The sequence below is a fragment of the Peromyscus maniculatus genome, chromosome 1, assembly GCF_049852395.1.
Source record: "Peromyscus maniculatus bairdii isolate BWxNUB_F1_BW_parent chromosome 1, HU_Pman_BW_mat_3.1, whole genome shotgun sequence".
In the NCBI taxonomy this organism is placed as follows: Eukaryota; Metazoa; Chordata; class Mammalia; order Rodentia; family Cricetidae; genus Peromyscus; species Peromyscus maniculatus.
The window spans coordinates 46,887,532-46,904,211 of record NC_134852.1 but is presented as its reverse complement, the minus strand read 5'-3'; the positions used below and the strand labels follow the sequence as shown (position 1 = coordinate 46,904,211).

At 45.8% G+C, this 16,680-nt stretch overlaps 1 protein-coding gene across 1 annotated transcript; it reads right to left on the bottom strand.

Annotated features, from left to right (window-relative positions):
* Positions 1–7,792: 7,792 nt before the first annotated feature.
* Pop4 (POP4 ribonuclease P/MRP subunit) lies at positions 7,793–16,639 on the bottom strand. Its single transcript, XM_076577457.1, is given in 9 exon segments — positions 7,793–8,077; positions 9,114–9,215; positions 10,710–10,771; positions 10,918–10,981; positions 10,984–10,994; positions 12,186–12,210; positions 12,213–12,408; positions 13,979–14,031; positions 16,496–16,639. Coding segments are annotated over 9 exon segments (657 nt in total). The 5' UTR covers positions 16,503–16,639; the 3' UTR covers positions 7,793–7,940.
* Positions 16,640–16,680: the final 41 nt, after the last annotated feature.

Here is a 16,680-nt window from a genome sequence, read left to right as displayed (position 1 = left end):
TGCAGACCTTCCATCCTTTTAAAGTCAGCCATTGCTCTGTAAGTAAGTCTGCCAACTCACTGGTTCCCCAGAGTAAACTCTGCTCGAATCACGACTTGCTTTGTTATTGGCACCTTAGGAGGAGGAGATAGACATTATCTACATCTGGTTGGAAGGAACTATAGCAAAAACCCGCAACTTTCTTTCTTCTTTTCCTTTTAACAGAACAGTGGTGAAGTCTTCCAGGCTGGCTTTGAGCTCTTGTGGTATCATAGGTTGGCCTTTCACTTGTGATCCTCCTCCCTAATTCTCCTCCAGGCATGAACTACCTGGTCTGGTTAACATTTTTTATTCAAGTATGTATACATTTTCTTGTGGTTACAAAATGCTTGACAGAAGCAACTTAAGGTAGAAAGGATGCTTTGTCTCACAGTTTCAGAGGGCTCTGTCTATCATGGCAGGAAAGGCTTGCTGTTTGTTCCAATGGAGACAGGCAGGAGCCAGAGAAAGCACAAACATTAAGTTTATAATTGTCTCCATTACTGGTCAGCACATATACCCATATTTTCAGCTCCTGGACTGTAGTACTGTGCCTTCCGTGGGGCTAGATCTGAAGGCAACCTTTCAGGCCCCAAGCAGGAAGGGCATGGCAGAGGCTGACCCAGGGTCTTTGGGGCTGCTGCTCTTGGCTTGCCCTTGTCACTCCCTCTGCTGAGGGCAGGGATGCACCCCTATTTCCAAGCAGTGGCATCTTGAAGGAGCCCCATTTGTTCTTGTGATTTGCAATGTGGAAAGGTCCTGCCATGTCAATTCCATGCTGCCACCACAAACATGGTGTCAGGAAGAGATGCATGCATCTTTAGAATGAGTTTATGTGGCCTGTGTTGTCATGGAATACAGTATAATCATATACTGGTGGAGAAGACTGAGGCAGCCAATGGCTCTGCACCTCATGGTCCCTGCAAGGGAAGCTTTCTGTGGACAGAGGTGTGGGGGCCCAAATTACCCAAGGTCAGAGAGTCTGAGCTTGCTTTACCTAGCAGGGATGCATAATGGGATGGTTTAGCTATGGGCATGGTTACCAGGTGTTTTGAAGGGTCTACACTTGGCTGTACATTATGCTTTGGTCTTGATAGGGGAGGTCTTTTGCCTTGCCCCTTGCCACTGTACAAAAAGCCCTTTGGAATAAACCTCAAGGTGACTGGGTATTGGCCCAGGACCCTCCCAAAGCTATCCTGTGTCTGTCTTTCTTATTGTCTCTTTCTATCTTTATAATTTCCTCATTCCTCTCTACTTCCCCCAAGAACTCTTTGAAAGATGGGAGTAGGTCAGAGCTGGACTCTGAAAGACTCCCAAACAGAGGGCCACTGGAAGCATTATATGTGACAATTTCTTTCTCCCTTACTTTTGGCTGAAAGTCCAGTTTTTGTACCTGTATTAAATGCTTCAGTATTAGACACTGCTCCTTATTCCATCTTCTGTTGCTGAAACTGAGGGCTGAGAGTGAGTTGGGCCTTGATCTCCGATTTCCTGACTCTCAAAGACAACAGCACAGAGGCTCACACTCTGTGCTTCAATGGGTGAAACTAAAAAGGCACAGTAGTGCTGGGTTAGCTATATGTTCCTGCTGTTTGTGGACTGTGGACTTGTGCTTCTGTGTGTGTTGGGGGCAGGTTCTGATGACACAGAGCAGTTCTGGCACCTGGGCTCTTGCTGGATGCAGTGCCCACTTGTGTGGTAGGGTAGGGCAGCATATGAATCTTCTGTGGACAAGTCACAAGGGCACTGATGGAGTCACTGCTGTCACCATGGCAGCTGTGTGAACCAACGCCCACCCATCACAGTCACACCCTTGGCTTGCTCTCTCTCTTTTTAATGGGGCAATACAATATACATTGTGTGTGTGTCTGTTTGTGCTGGCTGCTGGCCTGGAACTCACTATTGACTTTGAAGTCATGGCTATCCTGCCTCAGTCTCCCAAATGATTGGTTTACTAGTATGAGCCATTATGACTGGATAAGCAACAAATATTTATGAACACGTGTTTTCCTGTGGAGAGGATGGGTCCTAGGGCTTTGAGCATGTTAGGCAAGGCTCTCTACCAGGAGCACTACACTTTGATGTCTTCCTTGTGGTGTTTTTTGAGACAGATTTTTCTATGCAGCTCAGGCTGGCCTGGAAATCATGATCCTTCTGCCTCAGAGGCTTCCTGAGTGCTGAGATTACAGGTGTGTGCCACCATGAATCCTAAACCCTTTCTATGCAAAGCAGTATTCTGCACCATATGGGGATATTTAGGTTCTGTTCTAATGGCAAATAGGTAGGCAAAGTCCCAGTTGAGAAGGGCTGTGGGACATAAAAGAAATGATAGAGGTTGGTGGAGGAGGGGCTGCTGAGCTAGGAAGGTGGAGATGAGCTGGGAAGGCCATGAGGGAACCTTCCATTTGAACAGAGACAAATGCAGAAGATGAGGCTGACATGAGGTTAAACGATGAGGGAAATAATGTCCCACAAAATAATAACTCAACTGCAAACACTGAGAGTGGAGCAGAGGCACATTTGAGGAGTCTTAGTGGACAAGACTGGGTAGGGGAAGCCTAGGGCCATCATGGAATTCTTGTCTGGAGCATGACTTAATATCAAGTTAGGGGAAAGTTACTTGTAGGTTTTAAAGTGGAAGGATGGCACAGTCATGTTCCAATGGTCACCTTGTCTGTATGTGCCCAAGTATGGAGTCAGGGAAACCATGGGATAACTGGGGCTGTGACTGGGCAGTTGGTATATGGGAGGATGAGGTCGAGAGATAGGACTGTGAGAAGAGCTGGGAGGAGAGGAGCCTTGAGTTCCTATGTAAGTTGACACTCAGTAGGACTTCAAGAAATGTTGGATGGGGTTGTGGATAAAAGAGAGGAAGCAACACAGAAGCGGACCTTGTCCCTGTGTTACAGAGACAATAAGACAATTCCATGAGATGGGTGTAGATGTACTTATGTGGAGAGGTCAAAGGATTGTGTTTTCATACCACTATTCAATGAACCTTTACCTTGGGTCAGGATTGCTCTAGATAATTGGGGATCTAGAATGATCAAAACAGTCTTTGTTCTTGATGAGCTTTTACTCTAACTGGAAGAGGAAGACAATGAAATCATACATCCTCTCTTGTTGACAATATGATTTTGAGAACTTTAGGTCTACCTGGGGCTGTGGCCATGTGATCAGACATGGAGAGAAGTTAGAGAGAAGTCCAAAGATGGGGCTGAGGGCAACCCAACATTTCCATGTCTGGGATATGAAGATCCATTGATGGACTCTAAGGAGTGGCCAGGAAGTTGGTGAAGGTTAGGACGGTGGGGATAAGAGGGTTCCTGGGTGAGAAGTAGTTACTTACCCATGTTAAGTGCTGACTGGAGGGAGGTCAGAAGAGATAAATATGAAGATAGCCTTCAGCTTTGCAAAGATGCATCACTTGAGTGAGCTGGTGAGTGGTTGGTGGAGGCAGAAGCAATGTAGTATTCTACATCTCATCCCATTCAACACACCATCCCAACCAATGTGCTTTATCCTATTGAGTCCCACTGTGCCTGGTCTATGGCCCAATGTCATGACCCTCCCCTCTCTTTTATACTTCTCTCTTCCTCCATCCCTTTCATTTTCCCCATCTCCTTCCCTTCCACACTTCTCCTTTCCTGGGAGCTCAGCCAGGTGGAACACAAAGAGAGAAAATATTTTCTGTAATGCATATATATGCTGAGGCCTTTGCTCATGAGTACCATCTTGGTTGCTGGGAAACATCTTTCTTTGTCAAAACCTCTTGAGACACAAAATGGTGAACGCTCAGGGCCTTGTCTATTCTGGATTTCCTACTGCTCCAACATTTTTTCTTTTGCAGTCATCTCTGTGTTTGCCTACTTAGCAATGCTTGTCCTTCACAGCTCATGAGAAATTACCAAGAATGTTATTGACTCTAATTTTAATTTGTCTAGTACTCTTGTTAATCATGTCTATTTAAGACCTCCATTAAAGGCCTATGAGGTTGATTAAATAGACAATTCAATACAGTTCTATTGGAACCCCCTCTATTAAATTAATATTATAGACATTTAACAGATGTCTTAATGAGACATTGTAGTTAAGGAATGCAAACTAAATTAATGTAAAAGCCATTGTCCAGAAAGTGAGCCTTTTACCCTAGTTGATGGATTTGGGGAAGAATCATGTTTATTCTTCAGAACCTGAGAGACTGGTCATTGGGTGATCCTTTTCAGCATTCAGAAAAGCCTGGCTCAAGCCTGGTCAAATCAGACATCAGGACTGGAAGAGACTTCGATGCCATCTGGAGTGTACCATGTTCAAATACTGGTGAATGGAGGAAGCAGATGGGGTGTTACACAAACATACAGATGTCTGGGTTCCACTCCTGGAGTCTGACTCAATATGGCTGAAGTATGTAGTGGGTAGCCATTCCAGCTTTGATCTGGAAGTTCCAACCCCCATTGAAGCTTCAGTAACTGTCACGGCTACAAGGTGGGGCCGAGAGAGAGGACCCTGAAAACCCGAGATCTGGATGAGCCGTCTCTCTTGGTTCCTGGACCCTGGACACTGGAGGTAGACTGAGCAGAGTTCTCCAGAGAACCCCCCCGGACTACACTACATCTTTCCCAGACCCTGTTACCTATCCCTTCACTTGTAAATTACCCCACAAAATAAACCTCCCTTTTAACTACGTGGAGTGGCCTTAATAATTTCACCAATAGAAGTGTAGCATAGGATCAGCTGCTGCAGACATATGCCGGCTTATTCCGGTGTAGGAATCCCAGGAGCCTGATTTTGGAGGCCTTCATGCAGTCAAGTTATCCCATTTGACCCTTGGAGACCCTGAAAGATTTCAGGTGTTCATAAACTGATCAGAATTTTGTATCCTGCTCCATGATTTTGAAAGTTAGTAGAAGTTCCTGCCATCTCTCCCCACCACTAATGAGTTGGGTGCAATCTAAGGTATGTCTTATGGGATTGAGACTGGTGGCCGCATGTCCCCTTTCCACTTCCCTTGGTTGGTGGGGAGAACAGTAGCAGACCTTTTCATGCTGTTTTGATTTCCTGGGTTCTTTATGATGGTTCTGAACCTGGGTGTGATTAGATTCTTGATATCCCATGGCTCCCCTCAGGGGCCAACTCTGCCCATCCTATATGTTAGACTTTTTGTCCCTGTGATAAAATAACTGACATAAATGACATGAGGAGGCATTATTTTGCTCTGAGCTTCAGTTATCACGGCAGAGAGGACACAGTGGAAAAGGACATATAACAGACAAGAAGCAGAGACAGCAAGGATGCCTGTTCTGTAGCAAGCTTTCTTTTCTTGTATCCAGCTCCTGACCCTAGGGAATGAAACTTCCCATGTATAGGATGGATCTTCTCCTTCAATTAATCTCTGCAAAGTTCTCAGAGCCACAGCAAGAAGTGTACTACTTCTTAAAGCTTTTTTCAATCCAGTCATGTTGACATTAACCACCCCATCACTCCACACATCTACAATCAGACTGTGCTGTTTCCGGTGGAACAAGGAGGGAGGAGTTTAGCTGCTGATAACTCCAGGAGTCTGGATACTGTACATGCTGCCAAAATAAAGGAGCTTGGAGTCTAGCAGTTAGGTTGAGCTGGCTGGTGGCCCACACATACCATACACCAAAGAAACACCAGAGACCCAGGCCATTCTGCATATGGGGTCCAGAGTGGATATTGCTACCTTTCTGGAAGGTATAGCCAAGCTTTTCTAATTAGGAACATTTCACAGTTGTTACTGAGGTGTACACTACCCCTCCTCAAATTCCTATGTTGAAGCTCTAACCTCCAACATGACTATGTTTGGAGCTAGGATCTTTAAGGAAGTAACTAAGGATAAATGGGTCATAGGATGAGATGCTAATTCAATGGCCCAGTATCATTATAAGAGATACACTAGAGCTCCCCACTCTTGAGGATAGACTATAGGACAGCGAGAGGTGGCTGTTGACCAGTCAGTAGGAACCCTTAGCACAAAGTAATCTCGATAGCATTCTGAGTCCTTTCTTGAGGTGCCAATGGCTTTTACCATTGGCTTCTGGGACCAATGTTTCTGTAGTGCATGGTTTACATTCAACAGAGCTGGTTGTCACATGTGGCTCTCTACACCCTAAATCTCATTTCTACCATAGTTCTGTTCCTTGGAGACAGAGTCACGAGTGCCAAGTACCATGAAGGTGTGGGGACTTGGCTAGCCATACTCTATGTAGTACCAAGTGCAGTTTCCTTAGGACCAGTGCCTGGGAGGATGCTGTGGACCTTGGTCCCCTGGGAAGATCAGGGAGACAATAGCAGCACATCCCAGACAAGGCAAAGAGCAGAGACTCTGTGGCAGGTGCACATCACATTGTCTCCCCTGAGAGAGTGTGTCCTTAGTCAATGTAAACTTGAGTTGGGGCCAGCAGAAAAAACGTTTCAGTTGGCAAGTGGCACCAGCGGTTTTTCTGGGAAGCAACTATGTTTATGCAACATAGTGTGCCCTTTACATCACAGGGATGAACAGGTCTGCTCCAAATTTGTAACACCCATGCACTTTTCGCTGGCTAGAACAGCAGTCTCTACACAGAAGACAGAGTTCCTTGGTAGAGAGCTAGGTAAATAAGGAACATATACATACGTTTAGCAGTCTCCTTTACATCTCTGTAGCTGTCCTGCTGGGAAGAACACAACTCTGGACCCAGGCTTTCTGGTTCAGATTTCCCAGTCCATGAGACCTTGGACAATTATCACTTTCAGGCTGAGGGCTCATGTGTGCCCTGAACCTGGGTGGCAAGGACTATGTGATAACATGAGGGTCAGTGCCATGAAGAATGTCTAGATGATGTAGATAAAACCAGGGCCTGGAGAGTCTCTAGGACTTAGGGGTGCACTTTGATTTCTGGGAGAGAGTAGGCTTTCTGTTTTCCTGTCATATAAAGAACATCAGGCTCACTCATTCCTCTTCCATCCAGTGTAGTCTGAGTGGGAGGCACCAAGGAATTGACTACCAGCACACTGCTTACTTGGGGTGAGTGGTTGGATCAGTTTTGTCACTTATTATTGACAGGGCGAGTTTTTGAGCTGGCCAGCAGACACTTCTTACAAGCAAGGGACAACTGATGCCTCTGAACCAGGTTTCAAGGACAAGGTCTCCCTAATACTGGCACTGAGTGGCTGGACCCCGCCCCCCCATTTCTCATGCTGGCCCTGACCTGCAGTTCCAATTGCCTTGTGCAGAAAGACCTCATCTGGCCTTACACTGTAGAAAAGTTATAATTTCAGCAGCAAAAATGGAACTAAGATGCCAAAGGTATCATTGCTGGATACATTGGCCAATCTATCCAAATAGTAGCCAACAGGTACTGGCAGACCTGCCTCTCTGCTCCATTCTGACTGCTGCAGTGAAGCCCTGAGCCATCTAGCAAGCTCACTATGCCTCTGTGTGAGAGCAGCAAACTGTAGGCAGTGCAGAGTTTGGAGCAGGACTGACTTCCAGTCAGATCCATGATGTTCCACACTGTGAAAGCAATGGGAGGTGGTAGATGGCCATGGGATGAGGAGTCACAAAAGCCCCTTCCCTTTCAACCCAGAAAGTCAAGAATGATTCTTTTGTTTGAGCCCATTTATGCCTGTTATTAACTGAATAACTGATTCAGCACAGAATGTATGAAACACAGGAAAGTATGAAGGATAGAACCTAACGGTGCCCTTCCTCAAATCACCCAGGGTTAGTCCTGGTGCATTTTCTGCTAGTCTTTCCTCCCTGGAGAGGCAAATCTCTACCCCTGACTTCTTCTTGTGTTGCTCAAAGTTCTTCAGCCAGTCTGCTTTCCCTGGACAGAAAGCTTTCATGGAAAAGTGGGTATTTAAAGTATTTCCAGTTTTCAGCTGCCAGGGACTTCTGTCTCCAGTGGCAGAGTTCACAGGTCAATCGTTCCCTTTACTTTGAACTTCTTGGCAGACCTCTCTCTTGAACAAAGTTGGAATTTGCTTCCATAAATGTAGGAAATGAAGCCATCCATTTCTATGGTGAACACACAATTTAGCTTGGGGATAACTAAAAAGAAAAAGGATGAGGAACAACACAGCCGGTGCATTCATTTTCAGGTAGAGCATTATTCATACACGTTTGTACAAGGTAAGTGAGATGGCCACTTTGTATTGTCAGCACTTAGGAGACAAAGGCAGGCAGCAGGCAGATCTCTGAGTTCAAGGCCAGTATGGTAGACATAGCAAGTTCCAAGCTAGTTGGGACTACATAATGAGACTGTCTTTAAAAAAAAAAAAAGTGTATAGGAATGAGGAGACCCAAGCCAGAAGTACCCAAGAAGACCTAGGCTATCTGATTCACAGTCTATAACCCATTGCCTAATTTCCAGGATCTGTGGTTATTAACTCAACTACTAGAAGTTAGGCTCCCAGACCTGTTTCTAGACTGTTTCCCATACAGTTTTGCACTAGTTCTTAGATTTGTGCTCAGTGGGGAAACTTCTACACTACTTTCTTAGAGTTGTAATGTGAGCAGAAGAACATACAGGGAAATGGAAAAACAATGAAGCAGGGCTGTGGGGGTAGCTCAGGCCCAGAGCACAGGATTAACAGAGAGGTCCTAGGCTTGATCTCCAGCATCAACAGATGAATGAGTACAAAACCCTCCAACTGTTGTTTCAATCTTGGATTTGTGGGCAAGGTCAGTTACTGGGATCTTGGAAGATTCAAAAGTACCCGCTGGAGCAGCGCTAACCATGTTAAGACTCAGAGTGTCTCCAGCAAGGGTACAGTTCTCAGCACTCCAGGGGCAGGCTGTTTTGGGTCCTGCTGCCTGTCTTTTAGTTACTCATTTGACCTTGGCAGGTAGGGATCTCAAACAGATCTGGGCCCAAGACCCAGCCAAGCAGTTCTTCTGTTCTGTTTATGGACAGGCTGCTGACTGTGTTCATAGATGTCTCCTGGGAACCAGAGGGGCAGGAGCCTCTCTCTGGAGTTCATAACATAGCAAGCACCTGCAGCCTGTTTGACTCCACAGCCAAGTGGAACCTGGGAGCCTCAGGAAGGGGGATATATATCCGACACCCTAGGGGCACAACACACACCTTTCAGGTGGTCTTCTTTGGTGATGATCTTGAAGACATGCTTGGTCTCCTGCAGAAGGATTCCTGTGACCCCCACATAGGAGGGGCACTTGGATTTCGTGACTACAAAGGAGAGAAGCAGTTGAGGGTAAGGCCTGGGTAGTGCTGGCAGTCACAGCCTGGCCTTAGGGACTGGGAACCTGGTCCTTCTAAGCTGAGGAAGAGAGTACCTAGAGGATAGTGGCTCTGTAGCTGGGCAATGACCAAGCCAGCAAGAGCCCAGGATTCCCAACACCTTGTCCTGGGCTTTGCAATCTCTGGGCTGTTCTTAAATGTTTTTTTGGTTTTGGCCAGGGTTTTGGAGCCAAGAGGTCATATACAGAACCAACAAAGACCAGACTTGTTGCTTTGATGGAGCAAGTGTCATGGGCAGGACATCCATTATTCACTTCTGGGCTCCCTGAACTGTTCCTGGAATGTAGTCCTTTTAGAGGGCTGTCCAGCAATGAGGGGTGAAACTCCTCACAAGCAGTCTCCTCTCTGCCTCAAGGAAGTCAGCATTTGGAGCGAACTATGTGCCTATGTGGGTGCTGGAGCAGGACACTAAATGAGATGGCCTGTATCCTGCTCCTGTGGAGCTGAAGCTCTCGTGGAAGACAGTGTATAGCAAAACATGGGCAATTCTGTTTCTTGATACTGATAATGGCTATGAGGAAAATAAGAACAGAATAATGAGAGTGAAGGGGAAACTTTAGTGGTGGTAGGCACCCAGGAAGTGACATGAGGAAAGGTACCTGAGTTGCAGCAAGAGTCATTGAATGAACCTGCAAGGGTTCTTTCAAGGACCAAAAGCAAGGGTACCTGGTATTCAAGTCACACAGAGGCCACCCAAGGACACCAAAGATTTTTACTCTGAGTGGATCTGAAGCTGCTAGAGGCTTAGAACAGGCAAGCGGCAGTTGGTAGTCTGATGACAGCTTTCATTCTGGGTATTTAATCTGGGGTGCATGTTGGAATAAAACAGTATGTTAGCTGGGGCAGGGTGAGAAAAATCTTCCACAGCAACTTGAGTGAGTTGGAGGTAGGTTAGATTCAGGAACTAGGTGTGGTAATTGACTTGAGGTGGAGGATTAGGAGGTAATGTGAATGTATTTCCTTGGTTTCTAGCCTGAACAAACTGGATATGGAGATGCAACAGTATTGGAGATGAGGAATCCAGGTCAGAGAGAGCTGACCTCAGGGGAGACCAAGAGCTCTGTGTTAGATAGGTAGCTTGAGGTACCTCCTGGATGTCCAGATAGCTGTTGGGTGCCACAGGGTGACTGAGTCTGGCAGTCACAGGAAAGGTCTTTGCTGGTGATGGAATCCTGGAAACCATGGTGAGTGGGAATCTGTCCCCAACAGTCTCAGCTCGAGGCTAGGTGCCAACAGTGTGAGCTGATGACATGCAGAGAGCACTTAGTGTGTATTTAATAAGGGTCCAGGATAGGTCAGGTCACATCCATGTTAGATTCTCATTGTTTGTAACATAGAGATACCTCAGGAATGCCAAGTGACAGAAGAGAGGCTGAATACTGCCCCTGAGTAACAGTTCCCATATGCTCTCATAGAAATTACCTGAAATAACAGCACCGTGAAGATCTGCCTTTAGGAGCTTGGCCTGAATCATCTACAGCCGCCTAGTAGGTGAACGCCACAAAGATGCGTTGGTAACAAAGCAAACAGGATTTCAAATACCCACAGCCAACTGGTTTCTCAGGCTGCATCTCTAGTGCCCTCAAGACTTGAGGTCTAATCCCATGGCAGGCTTCAGAAATAAACTCACGTGTCTGGCTTAAGCCCACTGCACAGGTCACGAATGTACTGCTTCCAGAGTTCATGCAGAGGAGGAAGAGACTGTATCTGTCATAAAGTCAGGAACAGGTACAAAGTCAGAAACATGAGCTTGGGATTTCTAGTGTTCAGCACAGCTGGGCTCAGGGCTGAGAATGAGCATGAGGGAGCACTTGAGACTGCGTGTAAGCCTCAATGACAATGTGGCCAAGGTCAAGTACATTCCCCTCCTCGAATATCAATTTCTTCCCTGGTAGAACCTTCTCAAGGCTAAATTTCTGCTCTTGAGAAGGGAAGAGGTGGCCCTTTCCTTGATGCCCTTCCTGCTGGCCAGTTGCAGGTGTGATGGTGGAGCCCCTGGTTCAGAGCAGGAAGAGTGTCTGAAGGTGGCAATGTAGCATCAGCCATAACAACCCAGGTGCTGTTCACTCAAACTCCTTTTCCCAAGAGAAATGAACATCAGTCTTGTTTAACCTACTGTTACAGGAGGTGCAGGTGGCCAGGTAGGTGTTTGTGTAAGGTAGCAGGATTGTCTGGAAGGTGAGGGAGAGGACCAAAGTTTTTCTCTGAGGTTGTTACCATTTGTCTTGGTGCCCTTTCACACAAAGCCAGGGTCAGAGAGTCAAGAACACCAGGCTCAAACTTAAAGCAAGCATTTCCTGCAAGGACCCCAGGGAGACAGACCCAGGGTAAAGTGACACTCTCATGCTTTCTGGGACATGGAAGGCTATGTGGCTATAGAGTGTTATACAAAGCCTATAAATAGCAGCTGTAAACACAAACTCAGAATTATCTTGAGGGAGACATCCGCCCACAAGAAAGTGATACATTCCTTTCAGAAACTTTGGAAATGTGTAGGCAGGACCTCTCCTTGGCAGTAACCTTTGAGTGGGTGATTCTATCTAGTGTTTATAAAAGCTACAGGAAAGTATATATTAAGGAATATCAGTTCCTCTTTTCTAGAAAACTAAAAGACAAACAGCCTGTTGCCAGGGGCAACAGACTCACTTATTAGTGAGGCTAGGAGAGATGCTAAATGATGAAAGTCCTCAGGCTCACCAATGCCTGCCTTTTAGAGGCCAAGCTGGGGGACACAAGAGAATTGGTAGGGGAGCCTGCCCCCTTGTGGCAGAAGGAGGAGCAGACCCTGAGACTAAGGGGGCATGGCTGCCCAGTGAGCCCCTGGAATCCCTGTCCACACTCTGAACAGAAAGACTAGGCAATGATGAGTGGCAAGGCCTTTAGGAAAGAAGGGGGTACCTCTGTTGCTCTGGGTTAATGTCAAGAGCCTCATGTCTCTCCTCTGTTTGGCAGTGAGGCCTTTGGATTTCTTTTGCTGCTGCTTTGGCTTCTGATGAGTGAAGTATTCCAAGACCACAGCCTTGCGTTGCAGATGGCTCTCACAGTCTTGCTGGCTCCAGTGAGGTATGCTTTGCTTCAGGAAAGCCCTCACAAAGGCCTCAGCCCGCTGGCTCCCCAGCTCCTGCTCAGAGATAGGTGGTGTGGTTTACTATTCTGCTCTCAGACTCCAGGGCCCTCAGACCCGGTTCCTGAGAGTCACCAGCTTTGCTGATCTAGGCTACAAATCCCTTGTCTTCCAAGTGTTTGCTACACACAACTGCCAAGATGTAAAAGTAACACTCACATGCTAACTGTGACACTGTCCTACACTGCAGCCAGGTCAAACACTGACTTCCTGTCCTGTTTCTCTGAGGTAACTCTATTTAGCATTCAAAATCCTTTGTAATGCAAGGCTTCTCTAATCCTTGTGGGGAAGGAAGCTTGAGAAAAGCATGATACAGGTTATTTAATAAGTCATGACCACAAGACTAGCTTGAAGTGGAAGGGAACTGGGGTTGTTAGGGAAATGAGCCATTCTGGAACTAGGGGAAATTGCCTGGGGGTTCCAGGCAGGTCAAGGAGGAGGAAATCTGACACTGAGCACCACAGTCCCCTTTCCTTGCTTTTCCGCCTTGTGGCCTCCATGTGGCTGCTGTTGGAGAGGTCTGTTCCAGTCCTCCTTGAGGCAGAAAGCATGAAGGGCATCTCGGGGTCTACTCACTCTTATCCACAGGACTGTAATACCCCTGGCAAGGGAGGGTAAAACCACTTCACTGTTGCACCCAGTCCTGAGACACTCTAGTTTCAGCACCCCTCAAGTTGGGGCAGCAACAGTCTATTCTTCACTGGGCAGCAGGCACCTCACTCGGCTTTCATCTGCTGCAACCCGGGCAGTGCTCGTTCCTGAGGACCTACCTCTTGACTGGGCCATTTGCTGGGCTCTTTTGGCACTAACTAGACAGTAAAAACAAGTCTGAGGCTAACTGCCAGATTTAGGTTAACATCAACCTAAATCAACGGTTGCTGATACCCTCTCTCTGATAAAGCAGGGGTAAAAAGACAGAATACATAATCTTTGAGGTAGTCAAGGCAGGGATGGCTAAACAATCTATCATTGATATAGGACAATTTGGTTCTTTTAAACACATATGTGGTCTCTCTTTCATGGGGAAATAAAATCAAGGCCTTAAAAATCTTGATTTCAAGTATATTCCCTGCCCCTGTTTTTTACGAGACAGGTTTTCTCTGTGTATCCCTGGCTGTCCTTGACCTCAGAGAACTATCTGCCTCTGCCTCCCAAGAACTGATTAAAGGCATGCACCACACAGCCTGGTAGGACATGTGCTCTTTATGAGCCACAGGTGACACTTCTACCCAACTGACAAAGCATGCTCAAGCATCCAGATAGAATTTGTAACACTCACTTATGAAATGGCCTGAGTACTGAACACAGAAGCAAGAGCAAGACATGTTTGGAGTGGGAGATGACATGAAATCTAGGAGTCCAAGTCCCTCAGAGTTGACTCTGGTACCCTAAGAAAGGAGCCTGGTACAAGAAGACATCAGCACAAAAGACCTCCATGGGGCCTAATATGCTGACTGTAAAGGTGAAGAGTAATCCATGGGAGAGGACAGCTAGACCAGTCTTAGAAGCCATTGAATCTTCTTTGCTCTCAAGTCTACTGCTCCCAGCCCACCTTTGAAAGTTGTACCTGTACATCATGCTCCTCGGCTTCTTTATGAGAAAAGGCATGGTAAATCACAGCTGGGGGATAAAAGACAAAAACAGAAGACTACTTCCTGTTAGGAATGAGTGTAATATCCAAGGCTCTTCTAAGGATGACCTACATTTATTTAGAGATGGAATACTTGGTTAATATGAAAAGACAAAGCTTTCTTGGATGATCCTTTTATTTTACTCTGCAGTGCTAGGGGATTAAACTCAGTGGGTTTTAATGCATGCCAGGCAAGTGCTTCACCATGGATCCATGTCCCTGGTCCTACTGAATGTTGCTTATTTACACATTTATTTAAAGACACAGTCTCACTTTGCTGACTTAGAATTTGCTACATAGACCACAATGGCCTTAAACCCTAATACTCCTGTCTCAGCATTCCAAGTGCTAGTTCCTGGGATTACAGACATGTACCACCACAACTATCTTAGATACTTCTTAACTCTTCCCTCTGGCCAGATTTGTCCTAGTAATTCCCAGGTTGAGGTTTAAAAAAAGTACCTCTCAGCCAGGCAGTGGTGGCCCACGCCTTTAATCCCAGCACTCGGGAGGCAGAGACAGGTGGATCTGTCTGAGTATGAGGCCAGCCTGATCTACAGAGCAAGATTCAGGACAGGCACCAAAGCTACACAGAGAAACTCTGTCTCAAAAAACAAACAAACAAAAAAAAAAAAAAAAAGTACCTCTCAAAGCTTAATGTGTTTTAAGAATCTCTGGAATCTTATTAAAATATGGGGTTTTAGTTCCTACTCTCCAAACTCTGAAGGTTAAAAAAATTCCTCATTGGAATCACACTTAGAGCAGTTCTGATTTAAAATACAAGTTATAATTATGCTGGGGCAGTTGCTCACTAAGGAATAAAGACACTAAAACTGAGGTGACATTAATGGTTAGGGGGTGCTTGGTTGAAACACTACATTTTGCTGACTACAAGAAGTTTAAAACAGATTTTTTTTTTACTGTTTAGAATCTATAAAATTGGAACACATCCTGACAGATAAAATACAACAGTCTTTCTTCAAATTCTAAATATGACCACCATGATGCCAAAATCTCTCTAAACCTCCATGCTTCTGTTTCTTATTTGTTTGGAGGAAACCATCACGGTGGCACTGAGGGACAGAGTACAGTTGTAAATGTGGTAAGAAAGGGCAAACGACCAGAAAACGTAGCTCAGACTACACTCTATACATTTAGTCCCTGAGTTGAGTGTGGTAGCGCACACAGTTGATCCCATCACTTCAGAGGGAGAGGCCAGCCTCGTTTACAGTCTGTTTCCAGCTCAGTCAGAACTATATAGCGTACCTTATCCCAACAGCAACAGTAATAACAAGCAAAGAAACAAAAACCCACCTCTGTTCTCCTGTGCTTCCCTGAGTACATGTTTGACCAAGCAAACAAACCAAGTAAGTTACCAGTTTTACATACAGAATCTAGTTCTCAGTTGAATTGCAGCTTGAGATTCTAGTTTGTTTATTGAGATTAATGTGCAGGGCCTGGGACCCTAGGAATAACTTTGTTTTACCTACCCCAGATGCCTAGAATCAGAGTTGGAAATGTTTTTGCAGCAGTACACTTGTAATAGCTCTGATACACTCACTGCTTGTCAAGTAGTTGATTTAAAACGACACAAATATACACTCATAGGTGTGTGTACACATTTATTTTAATCTCATTAACCTTTCTAAACAATTTTAAATATAGTTATTCCTAGTTGAGCATGTAATAATAGTGAAACTGAGATATTCCAAGGTACTTGATCTCTGATAAAAGGACATGGCAGGAGTGTAAATCAACAGATCAGAGGTTTAATCTTTTTTTTTTTTTTTTAAGATTTATTTATTTATTATGTATATAGTATGTAAGACTGCAGGCCAGAAGAGGGCACCAGATCTCATTATAGATGGTTGTGAGCCACCATGTGGTTGCTGGGAATTGAACTCAGGACCTCTGGAAGAGCAGTCAGTGCTCTTAACCTCTGAGCCATCTCTCCAGCCCAGAGGCTTAATCTTTACAGTATCCCCTCTCTCTCTAATACTGCTCCGGTGCTTGCTTCCATTCCTGGCACATCTCTTTTCTGATCTAATACCAACAACTTAGGTTTGTGAGACTGCGCCTAACAAGGTTTCTACATGATGAGTGGTGAAAAGCCAGGTGGTAGAGGGGAGCAGGTCCTGTCAGCAGTTATCTGGGCAGGTAGTGGCTAAGTCCCGCCAAGGCCTTGGATCCACCTCTTCTAGTTCCCCTGAGCGGCCCTAGCTCCCCTAGGGAGAACACACTGGACCTTGACTTCTATTCCTAGCTTAGAGACTGTGTCCGGCCAGTTCACACTCTGCGCCTCGATTTCTTTTGTGTACTATGAGTCAATAGTACACGGTTTCCCTGGAAACTGTCTTGGGACTCTGTTGCGACAGGTATCCTTGACTCAGCTTCCTGTTCCAGACCCTCTACACTGTCATCCCGGCCCAATTTCGTGTCTCTCATCCCGCTTACCCTTCATTGTGGGACGCTTCCGGAGCGCTTTAGTGACGTCTCCGTCAGGTCTCACTCACTCTTTCCCTTTCTTCACTTCGTTCAGCAGCTTTCAGCCACCAGGACTCTTTCTTGTTTACATTTCCGCTGGAAAAATCCGTTGTGCCCAAGAAACAACATAGGCACAGTACACAAACAGACTTGCT